General features: G+C 47.2%; 1 protein-coding gene across 1 annotated transcript in view; it reads right to left on the bottom strand.

Moving 5' to 3' along the window:
- Positions 1 to 19,951, bottom strand: part of LOC119445351 (uncharacterized) — a 151,600-nt gene that overhangs the window by 61,966 nt on the left and 69,683 nt on the right. The window contains exon 4 of the mRNA XM_037709661.2: positions 15,807 to 15,845. Within this exon, the coding sequence (XP_037565589.1) occupies positions 15,807 to 15,845 (39 nt within the window). The remainder of the gene's footprint in view (positions 1 to 15,806; positions 15,846 to 19,951) is intronic.

The raw sequence follows: 19,951 nt of genomic DNA, 5'->3' as shown, positions 1-19,951 counted from the left end.
ATGACTCCCTCGGCTGCCACGCCCCAGGGCACTGCTCATTTTCCTGGCAATGTCAATCCACTGGCTCTCATTCGCACTATTATACGCAAGGAACTTGAGGGTACAGGCTTAGTGTTAATACGACGGAGTCGATCGGGACAGGCGGTGACAAATTTCTTCCTCTCGCAATTATTGTGTCTCTTGTAAGACTTACTGTTATTGTGCCGAGTAATCCCGATAAAGACTCGACTTTCCCGTCTATTATATTTCACCATTGCGTTCTTTCCGCAATACTAGAAATTCTCAAACAATAATTAGCTGGGCAACACAAGCCGCTTCATCGAAACCCAGTCGCATCCTCGCAGACGTTGATGCTACTTCGCAGTTGCCTCTAGCCGTTTCGACTGCCTGGCCCAGCCTTCAGTCACAAGTTTTCGATATGTGACTTAAGGCATACGCCGTACAATGCAATAAAGCCTCGGTAAACCAAAGTTTAAGGGGAAGTCAAAATCACTTCATGATATGCATTATTGCCCTTTGCTGCAATATACGCGCATTGGGATGCGCACTTTTAAACCTGCATAGAAGAAGGCGACTTTGCGGCTGGCGGAAGTGCTACACGGCTACTTATGTGATGAAATTTTAATGACACAGCAAAAGAACCTTCGACGAGCGTAGGCGTAATTACCGGGGGGGAGGGGGGGCAAGGGGTGCACTTGCCCCCCCCCCCATTGTCAAAAAGGGGGGGGGGGGCAGAGTATGCCATTTGCCCCCTCCCCCGCCCCCCACACGCACATTTTTGGAAGTGGGCACGTTCCCGAAGGTTGCATCGTGGAAAGTCCACGAAAACTACAGCTGAAGCTAAATTTTCTAGCTTAATAGAGTGGCCACGTGAGTAATGCTTTTCTCTACTACGTATCCCCTGCTTGGAGAGTGAGAATTGTCCTTCTTGACTCCTGGGGACGCGCTGTAGCGGACGACATGCGAGATACATGCTCGCGCTGCGGAGAAGGCCTGGCGTTGGGCAGTTCCCGCCCTAACAAATGTCAGCTAGCGCTATTTTCATCATGCCCAGTGTTTTGAGACCACTATATTCGTATTTGAAAACACAATCAGCTTATTTAACCTGCAGGTGAGGGGGAGGTCAGGATAACGTATTATAATCAGCCTCGCCCAACGACTGGTGTGGTTTACGGCATGGAATCGTTGGACTTTCAAATGCTGGAACATCTGTCCGGAGACAGGCTACATAGCGTTGCAGTCTGAGTATTTAATCACCATCAAAAAGTCTAATCAAACCTTTTACAGGTACAGCTGTCGAGTTTCACTGTGTAATCACGACCTATTGTAGATATGTTCGTGAAAGTGATCTTGGTCGAACGTGCAGAGCCATTTAAATATCAATAGAACACGGACTTGAATTTTTTCTAAAGGCTTGGGTCACTTTTGACCTTGTCGATTTCATTTTCAGGCTGTTTCTAAATAAGAGCTACACTATTACTTGTGTCCGGGCCGGAGCAAAAACAGCAGATGTATTATATTTAGAATGAATGAGGGCCACTTTTTTGTGGTGTGTATCGAAAATTTGCACTGCGTAGGTTGCTTAAGTGCACCGAAAAAGGTTACCGAATAGTCCCTTTCTCCAAATTTTTATGCGCTATACACTAAATTTCGTTGTTTTCCCCCGGTATCCTCGGTAAACTATACGGGGCATGGTGTTTTTATTTATTCGAAGTACGAAGAAATGTTCCGAGTGACGAGCGATAGATGTTTATTTTGCGTAGGTTCATTACAGTCTTTTTAGAAAGTTATTCATTTGGAGCATTCCAGGGAGTCATACTGCTGCTAATCGAAATGTTTCCCAGACTCCTAAAGCAACAGCACGAGAGACGGTTGAAATTCCATGAAGATATAGATAATTTTAAGCGCAATGCGTTGCGAAAGATTCACTTTTCTGCTTTTAATGTAAGTGTTGAAGATAATTACTAAACGCTCGTTTTTTCATGTGTTTTCGTGCATCATGCGAGATTCTTAGTTTGTTTCTCCGGTGTTCTCCGGTGTCCTCTGTGAGCCAAATAAGGCGTGGTATGGGCAATCTGGAGCTAATGTTCGAAATGGGTGAATTAAATGCGCATTTCCCAATGGAATACTTATGCAAATAGTCCATTGCAGTATTAGTCTCTTTTACGAGCGGTGTAAAACTTGGGCGGCTGCGCTGGCATAATTACAACAACAACTGAGGTGAAATTTTGTGAATATAAGGGGAACAATACGGAAGTTTATGTGCGATGGTAAATGCGTGTTAATCAAACACAGGTTCAAAAAATGCTACAATTGTTTGGAATTATTAGGCTGCTGCTAGGTTTCCCAATGCCCCAAGAGAACTCTGAGTTTCAGATATTCTATACTTTGAAGGAATAGGCGGATTTTAAGCGCAATGTGTCGCGTAGTTTTAACGTTTCTGGCTTATTTAGAAGGGTTACCAATAATTATTGAATCCTCGTATTTTATTTATTTTTACTTTTTCATGCATAATATAGTAGAACGGTTCGCCTGGCGTTCTCACTGAACTAAAGGAGGCGGCTTCGTTTTATTTGGTGACTGTAAGGACAAGTCAATTGGTGAAGTGTAGGAACGTTGATGAATTCTACAGCATTAATGACAAGGTAGCAGTCGTCGTAATAAAGCTGAATAGGAGGTACAACATGAAGGTAGTACAAGCCTACGCCGCAACCTCTAGTCACGATGATGAAGAAATAGGAAAGTTTTATGAAGATGTTGAATTAGCAATGAGAAAGGTGCAAATCAGTATACTGTAGTCATGGGCGACTTCAATGCATAAGTGGGGGAAAAGCAGGTTGGTGAGCAAGCAATCGGCAACTACGGCATCGATTCTAGGAATGCAAGAGGAGAGATGTTGGTAGAATTCACGGAAAGGAATCGGCTCCGGGTAATGAATACATTCTTCAGGAAGCGCAGCAACAGGAAGTGGACCTGGAAAAACCCTAATGGAAAAACAAGGAATGAAATAGATTTCATACTCTCTGTCGAGAGCAGCATAGTGCAGGATGTAGAAGTGTTAGGTAGGGTAAAGTGCAGTGACCATGAGTTAGTGAGGTCTAGGTCTAGGAAACAGGTCAACCTAGAGGCAGTAAGGGTGAAAGCAAACCAATTCAGGCTGGTGCTCACAAACAAATATGCAGCTTTAGAACAGGAAGATAAAGACAACATAGAGGTTATCAATGAAACCGCAACTAGGTTGATCTCAGAAGCAGCAATTGAAGTTGGAGGTAAGGCACCAAGCAATCCCAAGCAACAAAGGACCTAATAAAGAAACGGCATAACATGAAAATGTCAAACTCGAGAGATCAGATGGAATTCGCTGAACTGTCGAAACTGATCAACAAAAAGAAAGTAATGGATATCCGAAATTATAACGTGGAAAAGATTGAGGAAGCAGTAAAATATGGACGCAGCATGAAATCAGTGAGAAGAAAACTAGGCATAGGACAAGGCAAAATGTATACACTGAAAGATGAGCAGGGTAATATCATTAGCAATTTCTATGACATAGTAAAAGCAGCGGAAGAATTCTACTCTGACCTGTACAGTACCCAGAGCAGCCAAGCTACTTTCATTCGAAGTAGCGATGAACAGGATAACTTCTATAACTAGCGATGAAGTTAGAAGGACCTTGAAAGACATGGCTAGGGGAAAAGCTGCTGCTAACAGTCGATTTAATCAAGGATGGAGGAGACATCATACTTGAAAAGCTTGCAGCCCTTTATACGCAATGTCTCACGACTTCAAGTGTACCAGAAAGCTGGAAGAACGCCAACATTATACTCAACCATAAGAAGGGAGACGTTAAAGAGTTGAAGAATTATAGACCCATTAGCTTGCTTTCAGTATTGTATAAAATATTCCCCAAGATAATTTCCAATAGAGTCAGGGCAACACTTGACTTCAGCCAACCAAGAGAACAGGCTGGCTTCAGGAAGGGATGTTCTACGATGGATGATAATCCGTGTCATCAATCAGATAATCGAGAAATCTGTGGAGTACAATCTACCTCTCTGTATGGCTTTCATAGATTATGAAAAAAACATTTGATTCAGTAGAGATACCAGCAGTCATAGAGGCATTACGTAACCAAGGAGTACATGATGCATACGTGAATATATTGGCAAATATCTACAAGGATTACACAAGAACCTTGGTTCTCCACAAGAAAAGTTGAAAGTTATGTATCAAGAAAGGGGTCAGTCAAGGAGATACAATCTCGCCACTGCTATTCACTGCATGCTTAGAAGAAGTGGCCAAGCTCTTAGGCTAGGATGGCTTAGGCGTGAGGATACACGAACACGAAGGAGTCGATACACGAACAGATACGTTGGACATTGATGACACTTTTGTAGGTGGTAGAGAACTTGCGAACCATTTTAACAATTTCTTTGTCAAAGTAGGATGTGTAGATCACGACATTCAAGATACAATGCATGCAGCTTCATTCAGAGAATCTTTATTCCTAAAGTATACTAGCATCCCTGAGCTGATTACAACATTTTCAGCCTTGAAAAATAGCCACATCCGAGACGTAGATGATTTATAAATTAGGCCAATTAAGTACGTCATAGACCTACTTGCAGCTGCAGTAATGCACATTTTTTAATATTTCCCTGTCCACTGGAGTTTTCTCGCGCAATATGCAGGTAGCGATCGACAGTAATAGTTATTCACAAATGAGGTGAAAAACATAATGTTGGCAATTATCGACCAGTTTCTATACTTCCTGTGCTATCAAAGGGACTCGAAAAGATTGTTAACTTTCGTATTGATAATTTTTCGCAAAAACATAGCTTGCTAAACGACTGTTAACACGGGTTTAAGAAAAAGCGGTCTACGGAAAGTGCTAAAAGTATCAGAAGGACCTTATTATTGCGATAGCGGTCTACGGAAAGTGCTATAAGTATCAGAAGGACCTTATTATTGCGATAGCAATTATATGGACACTTCAACCGGATTTCTGCCGTCGGCTTCGCCGTCGCCGTGAGGTTCCGTATAGATAAAATCTTCGCCGCGCGCCGTATGCCCCAGCGGAAGCGTGCGGGGACGCGCGCTATCACGGAGAGCGAACGCACTCAATCTCCCACGCGCAAGCAAGGAAGCGGAAAGCCAGCGCCGGAGGGAGCAGGGGGGGGGGGGGGGGCACTTCTCTGCCAACAACCGCGCCTGTCGCTCGTCCGCACAGTCTCTTATCTCTCCCACGCGCAAGCAAGGAAGCGGGAAGCCAGCGCCGGAAGGAGCGGGGGGGGGGGGGGGGGGGGGCGCACTTCTACGCTGCCAACAACCGTGCTCGTCGTTCGTTCGACCGCACCGTCTCTTATCTCCACACGGCTCTGACCTTTATGCTCCCTGCATTCGCCGCTCAGTTTCCGTTGAAGCGATAGACCGCACGTACATACGCTCGCTGCCAGCGTTTTGACAGTCGTTGACTGCAGTCATTCAGTGTGATCTATTCATGTTTGTTTGTGCCCGCTCACACCACGCTTGTTCATTCAGTTAGTAATAGTCGGGCCACATTTTCCAACGCACGCTACACATGCAATGCTGCCCGGATCGGCAGTGCAGCGCTACAGGTGTGTCCCTTCGCACGCGCTGCCCACGGTAAGCGCTTCTCATCAACACCACCGTTTCACACGCGCCTTCTCGTGGTCATCGAGTCTCTCTTCATGTCGGTCTACTTACGCCGCAGCACACCTGCTTACTTAATTAGCTCATGTTTACTACAATTCATATTGCTACCAAGGCCGCTCACCTTACTTCGTATGACATTGCTGTGTTGCTATCGCATTCATTGCTTCGCCCTTAGGGCGAAACTGTGACATTTTTTCTAGACAACATCGAAAAAAAAAAAACTTCTGACTTTAGGGTTATACCATAGTCCCTCAATACTTTTTCTGGTCACAAAACTTCGCCGTCACTCTATGGGAGAGCTTGATATGTCGCATGAAGTCGCCGCGCTGCGGCGCCACCGCAGCTGAGAGGCCACATTTCTCCGTGTTAAAGCCGGAGAGACTGCAGATGCGGCCGGCGTGGGCTGAAAGTTTGGACGCGCACATGTGTGTGTGTGTGTGCGTGTGTGCGTACGTGCGCGTGCATGCATGTGTGTGTGCGTGCGTGCGTGCATGTGTGTGTCTGTGAGTGTGCGCGTGCCGGAGTGTGTGTGCGTGCGTGCGCGTTCATGTGTGTGTGTGTGTGTCTCTGTGTGTGTGCGTGCGCGTGCGTACGTGATTCTACATTTGCTTCAAAGAAATCTCGCGATTCAAATACTATTATGCGTCATCAAGTAAAAACAGCGCCAGAATATGCACAGGACCAAACGACGAGTAACCGGACAGACACAGGGCGCTGACACACATTATGCGTCGCCGTTCGCCAAGGAGGTATGGTAGTGAGTGCAACGGACCGGCAATCCTCGTCACTCTGCTCGTGCGAGTTAGAGATTAATAAGCGCAGTGCTGAGTCAGTCGAGCATATTAATCCGTTTGTGTTTTTTATAGGGTATATTGACAACAAAAATCGGGTTAGAAAACCTTGTCGCACATTGGGAATAATACGCACGAAAACTAGCAAAGCTTGGGATACATGAAAATTACAATACTTTCCTTCAAGCAAGCGTTTCATTCACCGCTACGATTTGCCGATGTACCTGTTCCAAACTAATTCTGTCGTCCTAGAACATTTTATGGTACGTGTGATTAGAATCTGTCACCATCGCCTGAACGGCTCGAGTGCAATTGAAATTCGGTAACAGCACACGACCTTGAAGTCAGGTTGTCGTTTACTGGCAACGCCACGGCGCTAATGTCTTATTCTTTGTACAGAGCATAAAAGTCGCTCAAAAGTTTTTAATGGAAGCCGGTTGGGCCAACTAACGACAGATTTCTCAGTAAGAATTCTATTCACATCGTCTGCTGACACACGGAGCCGCCAGCTGTCTATGAGATTGTTTACTTTTGGTACGTGCCTTGATTTCGGTTAGAAAACACTCTCAGATGTTCAAGTTTGGATACTGTAACTGCTACGACAAAATGGAATGTAAATAAAACCGAAAAGAAGCTGGGCTTTCGGCCGCAGCGTGACCATACAAGAAAAAATACCGCCGCCGCCCGTGGCGGCCGCTCGGCTAGGTGGCCTTTCTTTTACTATGGCGCCGATAGCGGCAGGCGCTGGCTCTATAATAAACTGAGGCGGGAGTTTCGTGGCCAGAAAAAAGATATTAAGGGACTATGGTTATGCTTAGACTTCAGCACAGCATTTGATAGAGTCAACCATAAATTGCTGCTGATAAAGCTTCAAAAATACGGCTTCCGAGGAATAACACTTGAACTTATCCGATCGTATTTAGAAAGTCGACATCAGTTTGTTGAAATTAATGAGAACAGATCGCAGATAAAACCTTTAACAGCGGGTGCGTCCCAAGGTAGCATCCTTGGGCCGATACTTTTCCTGTATTACATTAATTAGATTGTACAAGTAAGTGATATGCGTAAATTTGTCCCGTATGCAGACCACTGCTCTGTTTTCTTTATAGGTAAAGATTTAAAAGAAATAACGCCCATAGCAAGCTCCGTTTGTTATGGACTTCGAGCACGGTCTAAGGCAAACGGCCTTATCCTCAATGAAACCAAAACAAAATGCGTTATTTTTCATGCTCCGGGAAGTTCTACTACATTTCCAGATAGTATTGCTTTGGGTCCGTATAAAATTAACATTACGTCAACCATAAAAACCCTAGCGTAATATTCACAGCGCAGATGTCCTGGATTGAACACGTTAGTCATGTTTGCTCAAATGTACGAAAAGTTAATTGTTGGTGTGTTAAACCGGAATCGAAGTGAATTACCTTTTAAAGTTAAGCGTCTCATTTATCATGCTCTTTTCCATTCACACATCAGTTACTGTTCACTTATATGGGGTAACACTACGGCGGAAAACATTCAGATGCTCTAAATACTTCAAAAGAAAGCGATTCGGGCGATAGCGAGCCTTTCTTTTTCGAACACACGCAAGAACTTCTCCAACAAAACGGAATAATCAGAGCTCGTGACATATATAAATTCAAAACATTACTAAGCTATAGGAATGCTATGGTGGGAAAACTCGATTCATTCCTAACCCTGGCAACTTTACAAGAAAGTAGAAGTACATATTCATATCGTCCTCAGGCACCATGGCAGATCCCTTTCTCGCGTACTAATTATGGCTGTCAACGCCTTAAACATACACTACCTTCCCTGCTATACTATTTGAACCAACAAAATGTTGATGTGTTATCTCTAAACAAAACACTAAAATATTGGATTTGTTCTTATCGATGTGTATTGTTAAATGCTCTAACAGTTCCGCGGAACTTATGATGTACTCTTGTTGTGCTTATACGTTCACACTTGTAACTATGATGCCTAGAATCCAGGTTTCCGCTGCAGCGATTGTGCCCGGGCCGCGCGGCAGGGCTTGCGTTGTGAACTGGATGCTGCAAAGGGCGTCTTCGCGTTTCTAAATTTAGAGGATGTGATGACGCCCTGGGCTAAGTTGCCGAGGTGTATGTCACGAAAGCAGCAGCCTTATATGCAGATTTCCCTTTTCTATTTTTTAATACAGATGCACATATGTATTTGCATGTAAAATAATTTCTAAAAAAAGAACGTTTCCTGATAGTAACTTGTGTTTATTGTATACTTCTGTGAAATTTGTTATATGTATGTATGTATGTATGTATGTATGTATGTATGTATGTATGTATGTATGTATGTATGTATGTATGTATGTATGTATGTATGTATGTATGTATGTATGTATGTATGTATGTATGTATGTATGTATGTATGTATGTATGTATGTATATATATATATATATATATATATATATATATATATTGTCACAGTGCGTAAGGTGGAAAGAAGAAGACATGGTTGGTGCCCTGGGAGACGACAAAGAAGATTCTGGGTTTTCGCTTCTCTGCGTAGCCATTAAAACCCGTCTGTAAAACCAGTACGTTTCTTCCTTCCCGTAACATTATTGGTGGAGGTGCTGGGTACTCACTTGCGCAAGACGGAGCTCCGCAGCGGACGTAACCTGGCTGCCATGTCATCCGAAGGGGAGTCTTCAACCGCGGCCCCGTCGACGCCACCGACGGTCATCCTAACCCAGCCCCGCGACCCTGGCATGTTTTCTGGGATTGACAACGTTGACGTCGATGACTGGTTGGCAAATTACGAACGGGTCTGCGCCAGCAACAGGTGGGATAACACGCTTATGCTGGCCAACGTAATATACTACCTCAAAAAAACGGCACGAGTCTGGTTCGAGACACATGAAGAAGAGATTACCAGTTGGGAGCAATGCAAACAGAAGCTTCGTGATTTGTTCGGCAAGCCCATCGGCCGCCAACGTGCTGCTCAGAAGGACCTTGGGACCCGTGCACAGACGTCCACTGAATCTTACGTGGCGTACATCCAGGACGTTTTGGCTCTTTGCCGCAAGGTGGATAAGAACATGACAGAGGCAGACAAGGTCAGTCACGTTTTAAAAGGCATAGCGGACGACGCGTTTAACCTTCTCGTGTATAAGAACATCAACACAGTCAATGAGATCATTAACGAATGTCGCCGCTTTGAAGAAGCGAAAAGTCGCCGCATAGTTCAGCAGTTCACGCGCCTACCCAACACCGCTGCTTCATCGACGTGTGAAGACCTTTGTCTTCCGCGTGAGCCCACTCCCTCCGAGAACGTCGTACGTATAGTCCGGCGAGAAATTGAAGCAGCGTCTCCTGCCACACAAGTGACGCAGTGCTTTGACGATTCCCGGCCGCTCGTGTCCCTCATACAATCGGTCGTTCGCCAAGAACTTTCCAATGTGGGTCTGCAATCCATCTGCTCCGCCAACCGTCCTGACTTCGCTTCGTCTGCGGCCTCTGCCCCTGTTTACCGGAACCAGAGCGGTCCTTACCCGAGCTATCGCAACCCGGCCGAATGGCGCACACATGATGACCGACCCATCTGCTTCTATTGTGGACGTGTGGGCCACATCTCTCGCCATTGCCGAAGTTCCTGGCCGGCCCTCTCTCGACCAAGCTTTCCCGCCTACCGCCGCTCCCCACTGAATCCTCGCCCGCCTGCGCCCCCAACCGAGTTCGACGATGCACCTGACAACGCCCGAGTCACTGCGACTAACCGCTCATCGTCACCGCACAGTAGCCGCTCCCGTTCACCCCAGCTGCGTCGTTCCCCGTCCCCTGCTTACCGTCGCCGCTCTCCGACGGGAAACTGACTGGAGCAGCTCCGGGAGGTGACGCTGCTCTAGCACCCCGGCCTGAAATTCCTCTGTTGACCCTGCCTACTGATCGGAACCTTTTGGACGTGGATGTGGATGGTTTGCCTGTTACAGCACTCATCGACACTGGAGCGCAAGTTTCCATCATGAGTGCTGACCTTCGAACGCGCCTGAAGAAAGTCCTTACTCCTGCTCCGACTCGACTGCTACAGGTCGCCGACGGTGGAACTCCGGCTGTGCTCGGAATGTGTGCTGCACGTGTCAGTGTCGCCGGACGCCACACGTCCGTTTTGTTTAGTGTGCTCGAACGCTGCCCCCACGATGTGATCCTCGGCCTCGACTTTTTGACCACCCATTCTGCTCTGATTGACTGTTCAGCCGGTGTTGTCCAACTTGACCTACCCCTTTCCATTGACCTTCCTGCTCAAGCCCCAACTCAGCTTTGTTCTGCGGATTTTATTCGTCTTCTTCCCCAAGCAGCAACCTGCATCACCGTTTTCGCCTCTCCACCTGTTCCAGACGGAGACTATGTCCTCACTCCCGCGACTTCAGTCCTGCTTTCCCACAATGTCTCCTTCCCACACACCGTCATTTCTGTAGCGGCCAATCAGACCTGTCTTCCCATCCTCAATTTCGGCCAGTGCCCTCAGGTACTGTATACCCTCGAGGGATGTCACTTGCCACGTTGTCACCGTCCCACGAGTGCTATATTTCAGCACTATCTCTTGCTACATCTTCGACCAGTGCTCGTTCTGCGCCTTCTGCATCTGCCCCGGCCGACGACATTGCAAAGATGATTGCGCCGGACCTCGACCCCCAATCCGCCGCAGAGCTCCATGACCTCCTCGAGTCCTTCGCCGACATTTTCGACCTGAACGATCGCTCTTTGGGTCAAACTACGGTTGTGAAGCATCGTATAAATACCGGCGATGCGGCACCTGTTCGCCGACGCCCATACCGGGTGTCGCCCTCTGAGCGACAAGTTATCCAGAGCGAAGTTGACAAAATGCTTGCCAAAGGGATTATTGAACACTCTTCCAGTCCGTGGGCTTCCCCTGTTGTGCTCGTCAAAAAGAAGGACAACAGCTGGCGATTCTGCGTGGACTATCGTCATCTAAACCAGATCACCAAGAAAGATGTATACCCGCTTCCACGGATCGACGATGCTCTGGACTGTCTTCACGGTGCCACTTATTTTTCATCAATAGACCTTCGCTCCGGATATTGGCAAATTGCCGTGGATGAAATGGACCGTGAGAAGACCGCATTCGTTACACCTGACGGCCTCTATCAGTTTAGGGTAATGCCTTTCGGCTTGTGCAATGCCCCGGCGACCTTTGAACGTATGATGGACATGCTCTTGCGTGGATTGAAATGGTCCATCTGCTTGTGTTACTTGGATGACGTCATCGTATTCTCTCCAACTTTTGCGGCCCATCTTGAACGACTTTCATCTGTGCTTTCCGTTTTTCGCGCCGCTGGCCTGCAGCTCAACTCGTCCAAGTGCCATTTCGGTCACCGCCAAATAACCATGCTCGGACATCTCGTCGATTCGTCAGGCATTCGCCCCGATCCCGCTAAAGTTCGTGCAGTGCAGAATTTCCCTGTACCGACCTCTGCCAAAGATGTTCGCAGCTTTATCGGTCTTTGTTCTTACTTCCGCCGGTTTGTGCAAAATTTCGCGCATGTTGCTCGTCCCCTGACTGACCTCCTCAAGAAAGATGTTCCTTTCTGCTGGGGCTCTGAACAAGCGACTTCTTTCTCGCGCCTCATCACGCTACTCACCACACCACCTGTTCTCGCCCATTTTGACGCTTCTGCTCCGACAGAAATTCGCACTGACGCCAGTGGATACGGCATCGGCGCAATTTTAGCCCAACGCCAACGTGGGCACAACCGCGTTATCGCCTACGCCAGCCGCCTCCTCTCCCCGTCTGAGCGCAATTATTCGATTACTGAGCGGGAATGTCTCGCCCTCGTTTGGGCTGTGGGCAAGTTCCGACCTTACATATATGGTCGACCATTTACGGTTATAACCGATCACCACGCCCTTTGTTGGCTTTCTTCCCTCAAGGATCCCACCGGACGCCTCGGTCGCTGGGCCCTACGCCTTCAGGAATACACATACACTGTAGTCTACAAGTCGGGTCGTTTACATCAGGACGCCGACTGCCTGTCTCGTCACCCCGTCGACGCACCGAACGATTTAGTGGATGCCGCACCGATCTGCGTCCTCTCGCTTTCCGCCTTGAAAGACATAGGGGCTGAACAGCGACGCGATGAATCGTTACGGCAGCTTATCGAACGCCTGCTCTCTGACCCGTCTGACCCATCCCTTCACATGTTCGTACTACAAAATGACACCCTGTATCGCCGCAACATGCACCCAGACGGGCCCGAGCTGCTAATCGTCATTCCGTCTCATCTTCAGCAGACTGTACTCCAGCAACTGCACGACGTTCCCACTGCTGGACACCTTGGCGTCTCTCGGACCTATGACCGAATTCGGCGACGATTTTTCTGGCCCCGTCTCAACCGCTCCGTCCGTCGCTATGTCGCCGCGTGTGAGTCGTGTCAACGCCGAAAACGACCTGCTGTACATCCCGCTGGTCTGCTGCAGCCTCTGGATATACCGACCGACCCTTTTTTTCGCGTTGGCGTTGATCTTCTCGGACCATTCCCTATATCAAACGACGGAAATAAGTGGATTGCCGTCGCTACGGACTATACCACCCGCTATGCCATTACAAGAGCCCTTCCCACCAGTTGCGCTACAGACGTCGCTGACTTCTTGCTTCACGACGTTATCTTACACCACGGCGCACCTCGTCAACTTCTCACCGATCGCGGGCGATACTTTCTTGCCAAAGTCATCGACGACTTACTTCGATCCTGTGCTACTAAACACAAGCTTACTACAGCCTACCATCCTCAAACTAACGGTCTTACTGAACGCCTGAACCGGACAATAACTGACATGCTCGCGATGTATGTTTCCTCCGATCATCGCGACTGGGACACTGCTTTACCATTTGTCACGTTTGCGTACAATTCCTCGCGCCACGACACAGCTGGTTATTCGCCCTTTTACCTTCTATATGGCCGTGAACCGACCTTGCCTTTCGAGACTCTTCTTTCGACCACACTCGACTCGCCGACGGAGTACGCTCGTGATGTTATAACCGCAGCGACCCAGGCACGCCAGATTGCCCGTCTTCGTCTCTCTGCTTCCCAAACACGTCAGAAGTGCCGTTACGATCAGTGCCACCGCGATGTCGAATACGAACCAGGTGATCTTGTGCTAGTTTGGTCTCCATCTCGACGTGTCGGCCTTTCGGAGAAACTCCTTTCGCGATACTACGGCCCTTATCGCATCCTCCGCCAGGTGACGCCTGTCACATATGAAGTGTCTCCTCTGGATGCTACCGTGCCTTCACCTCTATCTGACGTCGTCCACGTCAGCCGCCTCAAACCGTTCCTTTTTGGAACCAGTGAGTCGCACCAGTAAGGTGCTTCTTCTGACGGGGGTAATGTCACAGTGCGTAAGGTGGAAAGAAGAAGACATGGTTGGTGCCCTGGGAGACGACAAAGAAGATTCTGGGTTTTCGCTTCTCTGCGTAGCCATTAAAACCCGTCTGTAAAACCAGTACGTTTCTTCCTTCCCGTAACAATATATATATAGCTTTTGCATTCTTATGTTATATGCGATTGAGTTTGTGTCAAATAGTAATATGCAAGATGACAGATTGTAATTGTATACTGGGAGTTATTTTACACAACTGTATTGTAAGTAGTGTAATTCTATATAATAACATGAAAGTATCTGCATGTACTTGTGCTTAAAATACCCTTATATCAACACTTTATGCGTGATTGTATTGATACACCAGCCGCTACCACGCCTGTCTGGGAGACCGGAGCTTTGTCAAGCCGAAGAAATTTCGGATTTTTTTCCGGCTCCCCCCTTTTCACCTCGTGTATCCATTGGTGAAAAAAAAAACATGATGATGAAGATGATGATGATCAACGGCGAATATCTCAGCAACCTTCGGTTTGTAGATGACATTGTCCAATTCAGCAACAATGGGGACAAGTTACAACAAATGATTGAGGACCATAACGGAAGAAGTGTAAGAGTAGGCTTGAAGATTAATACGCAAAAGACAAAGGTAATGTTCAATAGTCTGGCAAGGAAACAAAAATTCATGGTCGCCAGTCAGCCTCTAGAGTCTGTAAAGGAGTACGTTTATCTAGGTAAATTATTCACAGGGGACCATGATCATGACAAATATATTACAAAAGAATAAGATCGGGTATAAGTGTATACGACAGGCATTACCAAATCCTGACTGGGAGCTTACCACTGTCGTTGAAAAGAGAATTGTACAATCATTGCATTCTACCGGTGCTAACATATGGGGCAGATACTTGGAGGTTAACAAAGAAGCTCGAGAACAAGTTAAGAACCGCACAAAGAGCCACGGAACGAGAATTGTTAGGCCTAACGTTAAGAGACAGGAAGAGAGTGGTGTGGATCAGAGCGCAAACAGGGATAACCGATATTCTAGTTGACATTAAGAGGGGAAAATAGTGCTGAGCAGCCCTGTAATGCGTAGGATGGATATCCGGTGGACCATTAGAGTTACAGAATGGATACCAAGAGAAGGGAAGCGCAGTAGAGGAGGGCAGAAAACTAGGTGAGGTGATGAAGTTCGGAAATTCGTACGCGCAAGTTGGAATCAGCTGGCGCAAGACATGGTTAATTGGAGATCGCAGGGAGAGGCCTTCGTCCTCCAGTGAACATAAATATAGGCTTATGTTGATGATGGTGACTCCATGAAGCTCAACCATAGAGACGAGACAGTTCAGTCAAGGGCGGGTTCTACGACGGTTCGTTCGCAAAGAGGCATTCTCTGTTGTACACTTATAATTCCTAAGCACTCTGAGGCAAAACAGTGGAGTAGCATGAGCGCGTTGCGCGTTTATCCAGAAATTATTTCCATTTCAATAGCACTGGAGACTTGCTTCAAGAGGGACGCCACGGCCAAATAAGTGCAACCACTCTTCTTCTTTGTGGGGTTTTACGTGCCAAAGCCAGTCCTGATTATGAGGCACGCCGTAGTGGAGGGCTCCGGTTTAATTTTGACCACCTGGGGTTCTTTAACGTGCACTACAACGCAAGTACACGGGCGTTTTTGCATTTCGCCTCCATCGAAATGCGGCCGCCGCGGCCGGGATTCGATCCCGTGATCTCGTGCTCAGCAGCGCAACGCCTTAGCTGACTGAGCCACCTCGGCGGGTAAGTGCAAGCACTCTAATGTAAGTGTATCATTACCTTAGAGAAGTGCAACCACTCTAAGGTAAATGTGTCGTATCATCACTTCATGACAAAATTAGTGAATGCATGGTCCCCGTGAAAAACGTTCATTGACATATCTTCAACACATTCGTAAAATAGAGGTAGAATAAATAGGAATATCAAACTCACAAAGATGGCCTCTTCCTGACCGAACATGCAATTAGCCGTCTGTAAAAGAACAAACAGAGAAAAAACTGATAATTTGAACTGCGAGACATGTATTGGGAATTAGATGAAACCGGCTGGAACGTTGACCTGATAAATGTGAATCCTCAAAATGCAAAACTACTATTATGCCAAGTGCGCGCAAGCGCTTAGTCACGTTGTACAATTTCAAAAGTCGCACGCTTTCTCGGAAACCCTGATAAAATAAACCTACCGTACAACACCATATTTATGGAAAGAATTCCATTAGATATTTTATACTGTCTACACTTTCTATTCTATATTTGTGTTTCAATCAATACGTAGATTGGGATATTATTTTTGAGAAATAATTATACCCATAATAAGAACACTGATTTCAATTTCAGTTAATAATACAATACCAATGGCAGTCAGTATTATGGAGGTGGTTACATTCGTGTAGTACACACGCATTTTTCTAAGGTGCAGGTCAAAATATAACTTTTTTATTAGAGTATTATTTGTTACATTTTGATTGCAAGGTTACACTTTTATATTCTCTTTTCATGTCTAAAGAAACGCGGCGTTTTCCCAACCAGACGACGGCGAAAAATGATTCTAGTCTAGGTATGGCGGCTGTAGGGACTTCGTGTTTCCTATTATGTTCGACAGGTGAGTGAGTGAGTAAAAACTTTATTGAAAATAAATAACTAAAAGAAGGCACGCTGCTTGGGGCCCCTGAGGCTCACAGACACATGTTACGACAAAACCGTGAGCTTTCCTAATGAAAGTACACGCGAGCCCGGGCATAACAGGCAGCAGTTCGTTCTACAATTTTCACCAGTGCTCGGGCGAAGGCTGTGCTTCCTGCATACGAGAGGCTCATAAGAGAAAAGCTGTCAGTTTTCTGTATTCAGGGCAAACCTCGAAATGCGGTTTAGTGTCTAAACGTCATAATTTGTTTTATCTGTCCGAAAACAAAATTCGGTCCTCGTATTGTGCAGATTGCCACTTCTACAGCAATAACTTAATTAAGGGTGTACGGTAAGGTAAACGACCAAACAATTTTTTTTATTTGGTTACTAAAAATAATACACACTGTGCAGAGAAAGATCGTGCAGTGGCGAGCACGCAGGAGCGCTCAAAGCCATTGAAAAATGGCGCCAAAGACTACGCCTCCTGGTATTTAAAAATAAACATAAAATTGCGTGTTCCTCAACATAACTTTTTAGAAATTTTTCGAACCTTGATCTACCTTTTCTGGAAAACTACCCGACCGATTACGCTGATAATTTCTCAGATTATACTGAAGTCCCTTCAATATAGCATGAACCTAAACCTTTGAAAAAATGTCTGAGTTAGAATTCTGAAAAAATGGCTGCGGTTTAGCTCAGCTATTACCCTGGATATGCAAAGCGAAAGCTTGGTTTAGCCTGGTTAAGTCTTGGTTTCACTTGGTTAACTTTTGATTTAGCTATATTTACTATACTTGGGTATACACTCATCGTTAAGCCAGGTATAAATAATAAGCCGACAAGTCTAAGCGTTTTGCGAGCCGAAGGGCTCGCTCTTCCTCAGTCTCCGATGCTAGCTTCGCGCGCTTGGCATTCCGGATCCTCTTCAGTGAAGCAGCTCGCCGGGCGATATACGCGGGGTGCTGAGACGCCGCTTGCGGGGTGGTCAGACGTCGGTCAGACGCCGGCGGAGCTCGGCGAGGCGAGTAACGCGATGCGTTGCCAAAGCTACGGCTTAGCTGCGGTCAAATGAAGGTCAAATTGCTGGCGACGACAAAATTCGGCTCAAGTAGGGTGGTAAAGCTGACGCTTAAAAAAATAACAGGAAAATATCTCTTACAGTATGCAACAGTGAGGGCGATATTTTTTTCTTGTGAGATGAATCTAGGAACCCAATTTTTTAGGTTCGGATTAAAGCCACATCATGTGCAATTGGTGTGCAAAATTTCACGGTCATATATTTTTGTTTCTGATGATGATAAAAATGTATTTATTGAAGGATGGGCTCGAAGGCCTATTATGTGGGATAGGAAGGGGAGAGGGGAGGAGTATTCGGAGCCGCCTTAGAAGCTGCGCGTCCTTGGCGAAACCCAAGAGCGAGTCAGAATGGCCCTGTCGGAATCCTCTAATCCAGTTGCCGGCTTAATCCACTCCTCGTAGGACGACACTTGCACCACCCTCTGGTGGCGGTCCCACTGCTTAGCGTAGCGCTCGCACTCCAATAACAAATGGGCTGTGGATGGTCGCGTGGCCACGCCACAGTCAGGGCACCTGTGTGGCTCCTGGGGTGCTTCTTGGTCCTCAGAGGCTGCCGAGGGGCCAGGTTCCTGTGGCGGAAGGGAGTCAGGAGAAGGGAAAGGAGGGCGTCTCTGCCGGGGTGGCCTGTACTGCCGCCACCACTCCAGCACGTTCGGTGTGAGAACGAAGCCGGAACGGAGCCTATGCAGCAGCACCTGCCCCGACCTGGGAAGACCCACGGGAAGTGGGTTTGGGTCTGGCGGGACACCTGCACGCAGTTCCCTCTTAAATCGGTTGGCTACTACTGTCAGAGCTCTGGCTGGGTCATACGGTGGTCCTTTTGTCGTGCTACTTCTGCAGGTGCTGAGGGTCTCTGAAGGATCCTGGGAGACGAGGCGGTTGGAAAGAAGGGCGCGCGCCGCCTCATGGACTCTCTCATTTTCCTCGATGCGCTGGTGACCAGGCATCCAATGAAGTGTTGCAGTGACCCCGCGAGCCTCCGCACGCCTGAAGGCCTGCTTGACTAGGAGTACTTCTGATGAGGCTGTGTGGCGAGACTTGCAAGCATGCAGCGCATATTGGGAGTCAGTGCATATATTATGTGTTTTGCCTGCGTGCTGCTTGAGACCCGTTCTACTGCCCACCATATCGCCCGGAGTTCAAGTTCCGTTGGGTCGTCGGCATCAGCAGTTATGAAGGTAGAATTGTTTCTGATAAAAGGCACATTTATTTAACACCTCCGCCCAAAATTTGGATCTCAAATACAAAAATAAATAAAAACTGTCAGCCTTCGACTGGGTTGGAGATAGAAGACCAGCCAAACTGTACTATGGTGGAAATTATGTATGTCCAATTATGATTATTAAGGTGTGATGGTGTAATTGGTTATTTAAACTAATAAAGAATGAGAAAAATATATTGTTACGCAAAAGCTACGGAAGGACAGAAGAGGAGAACGAAGTGCGCTTGTCTTTGGAGCGGCTTGGTGTCGGCGCGGCAACCCTTTGCTCCTTTTCATCGATTCATCTTTAAATAAACGCACCCCATCGTAACAATATGATCCGGTGGTTTTCATTTATTTAGTGACCACAGGAACCATGGCCTTATGGTCGCTACGGTACACCGCCATAGGCTGTATGGCAAAGGTTGGCACGTTCTTCCTAAACACGTCCCCAACGCCATGCGCGCTCGTTGCGAACACGGGCAAAACGCCGCCGCCGTCGACAACAGTTCTGCGCGTTGTTTGTGAGACCGCATACAACCGCTGTCAAAACGCTGGCGTGAGCAAGCGCGCCAGCAGCATCGATCGAAGGTTCATGCGGTCTATCGCTTCAACGGAAACTGAGCGGCGAAAGCACCACGCATACAAATGTAGGAGCCGTGTTGCAGATCGCTTTCAAGATACGTTGCACCGGGTTCCTCGAAAGAAAGCCTCGCAGTTGAAGAAAAATTTGTCCTGGTCCGGGACTCGAACCCGGGACCACCGCCTTTCCGGGGCAGCCGGTTTCGACGAACCCGGTTGGGTTTCCATTGTAGCAATTGCTACATTTGGGTGGATGTCTCAGTTTTCCTTTAATTACCTATCTCCACTTAGCAGATTTCCGCTGAACTATTACGTCATACACTTGCCTTTGCTTCGAGTTGTCGACAAATTCGACTTCGCCCTGCCATCTGCTAGCCGCCTGGTTAGCTCAGATGGTAGAGCGGCTGCCCCGGAAAGGCGGTAGTCCCGGGTTCGAGTCCCGGACCACGACGAATTTTTCTTCAACTGCGAGGCTTTCTTTCGAGGAACCCGGTTGGGTTTCCATTGTAGCAATTGCTACATTTGGGTGGATGTCTCAGTTTCCCTTTAATTACTTATCTCCACCTAGCGGATTTCCGCTGAACTATTACGTC

Source organism: Dermacentor silvarum, chromosome 3 (assembly GCF_013339745.2).
Source record: "Dermacentor silvarum isolate Dsil-2018 chromosome 3, BIME_Dsil_1.4, whole genome shotgun sequence".
Classification (NCBI taxonomy): Eukaryota; Metazoa; Arthropoda; class Arachnida; order Ixodida; family Ixodidae; genus Dermacentor; species Dermacentor silvarum.
This window is presented reverse-complemented; position numbering and strand designations above follow the sequence as displayed.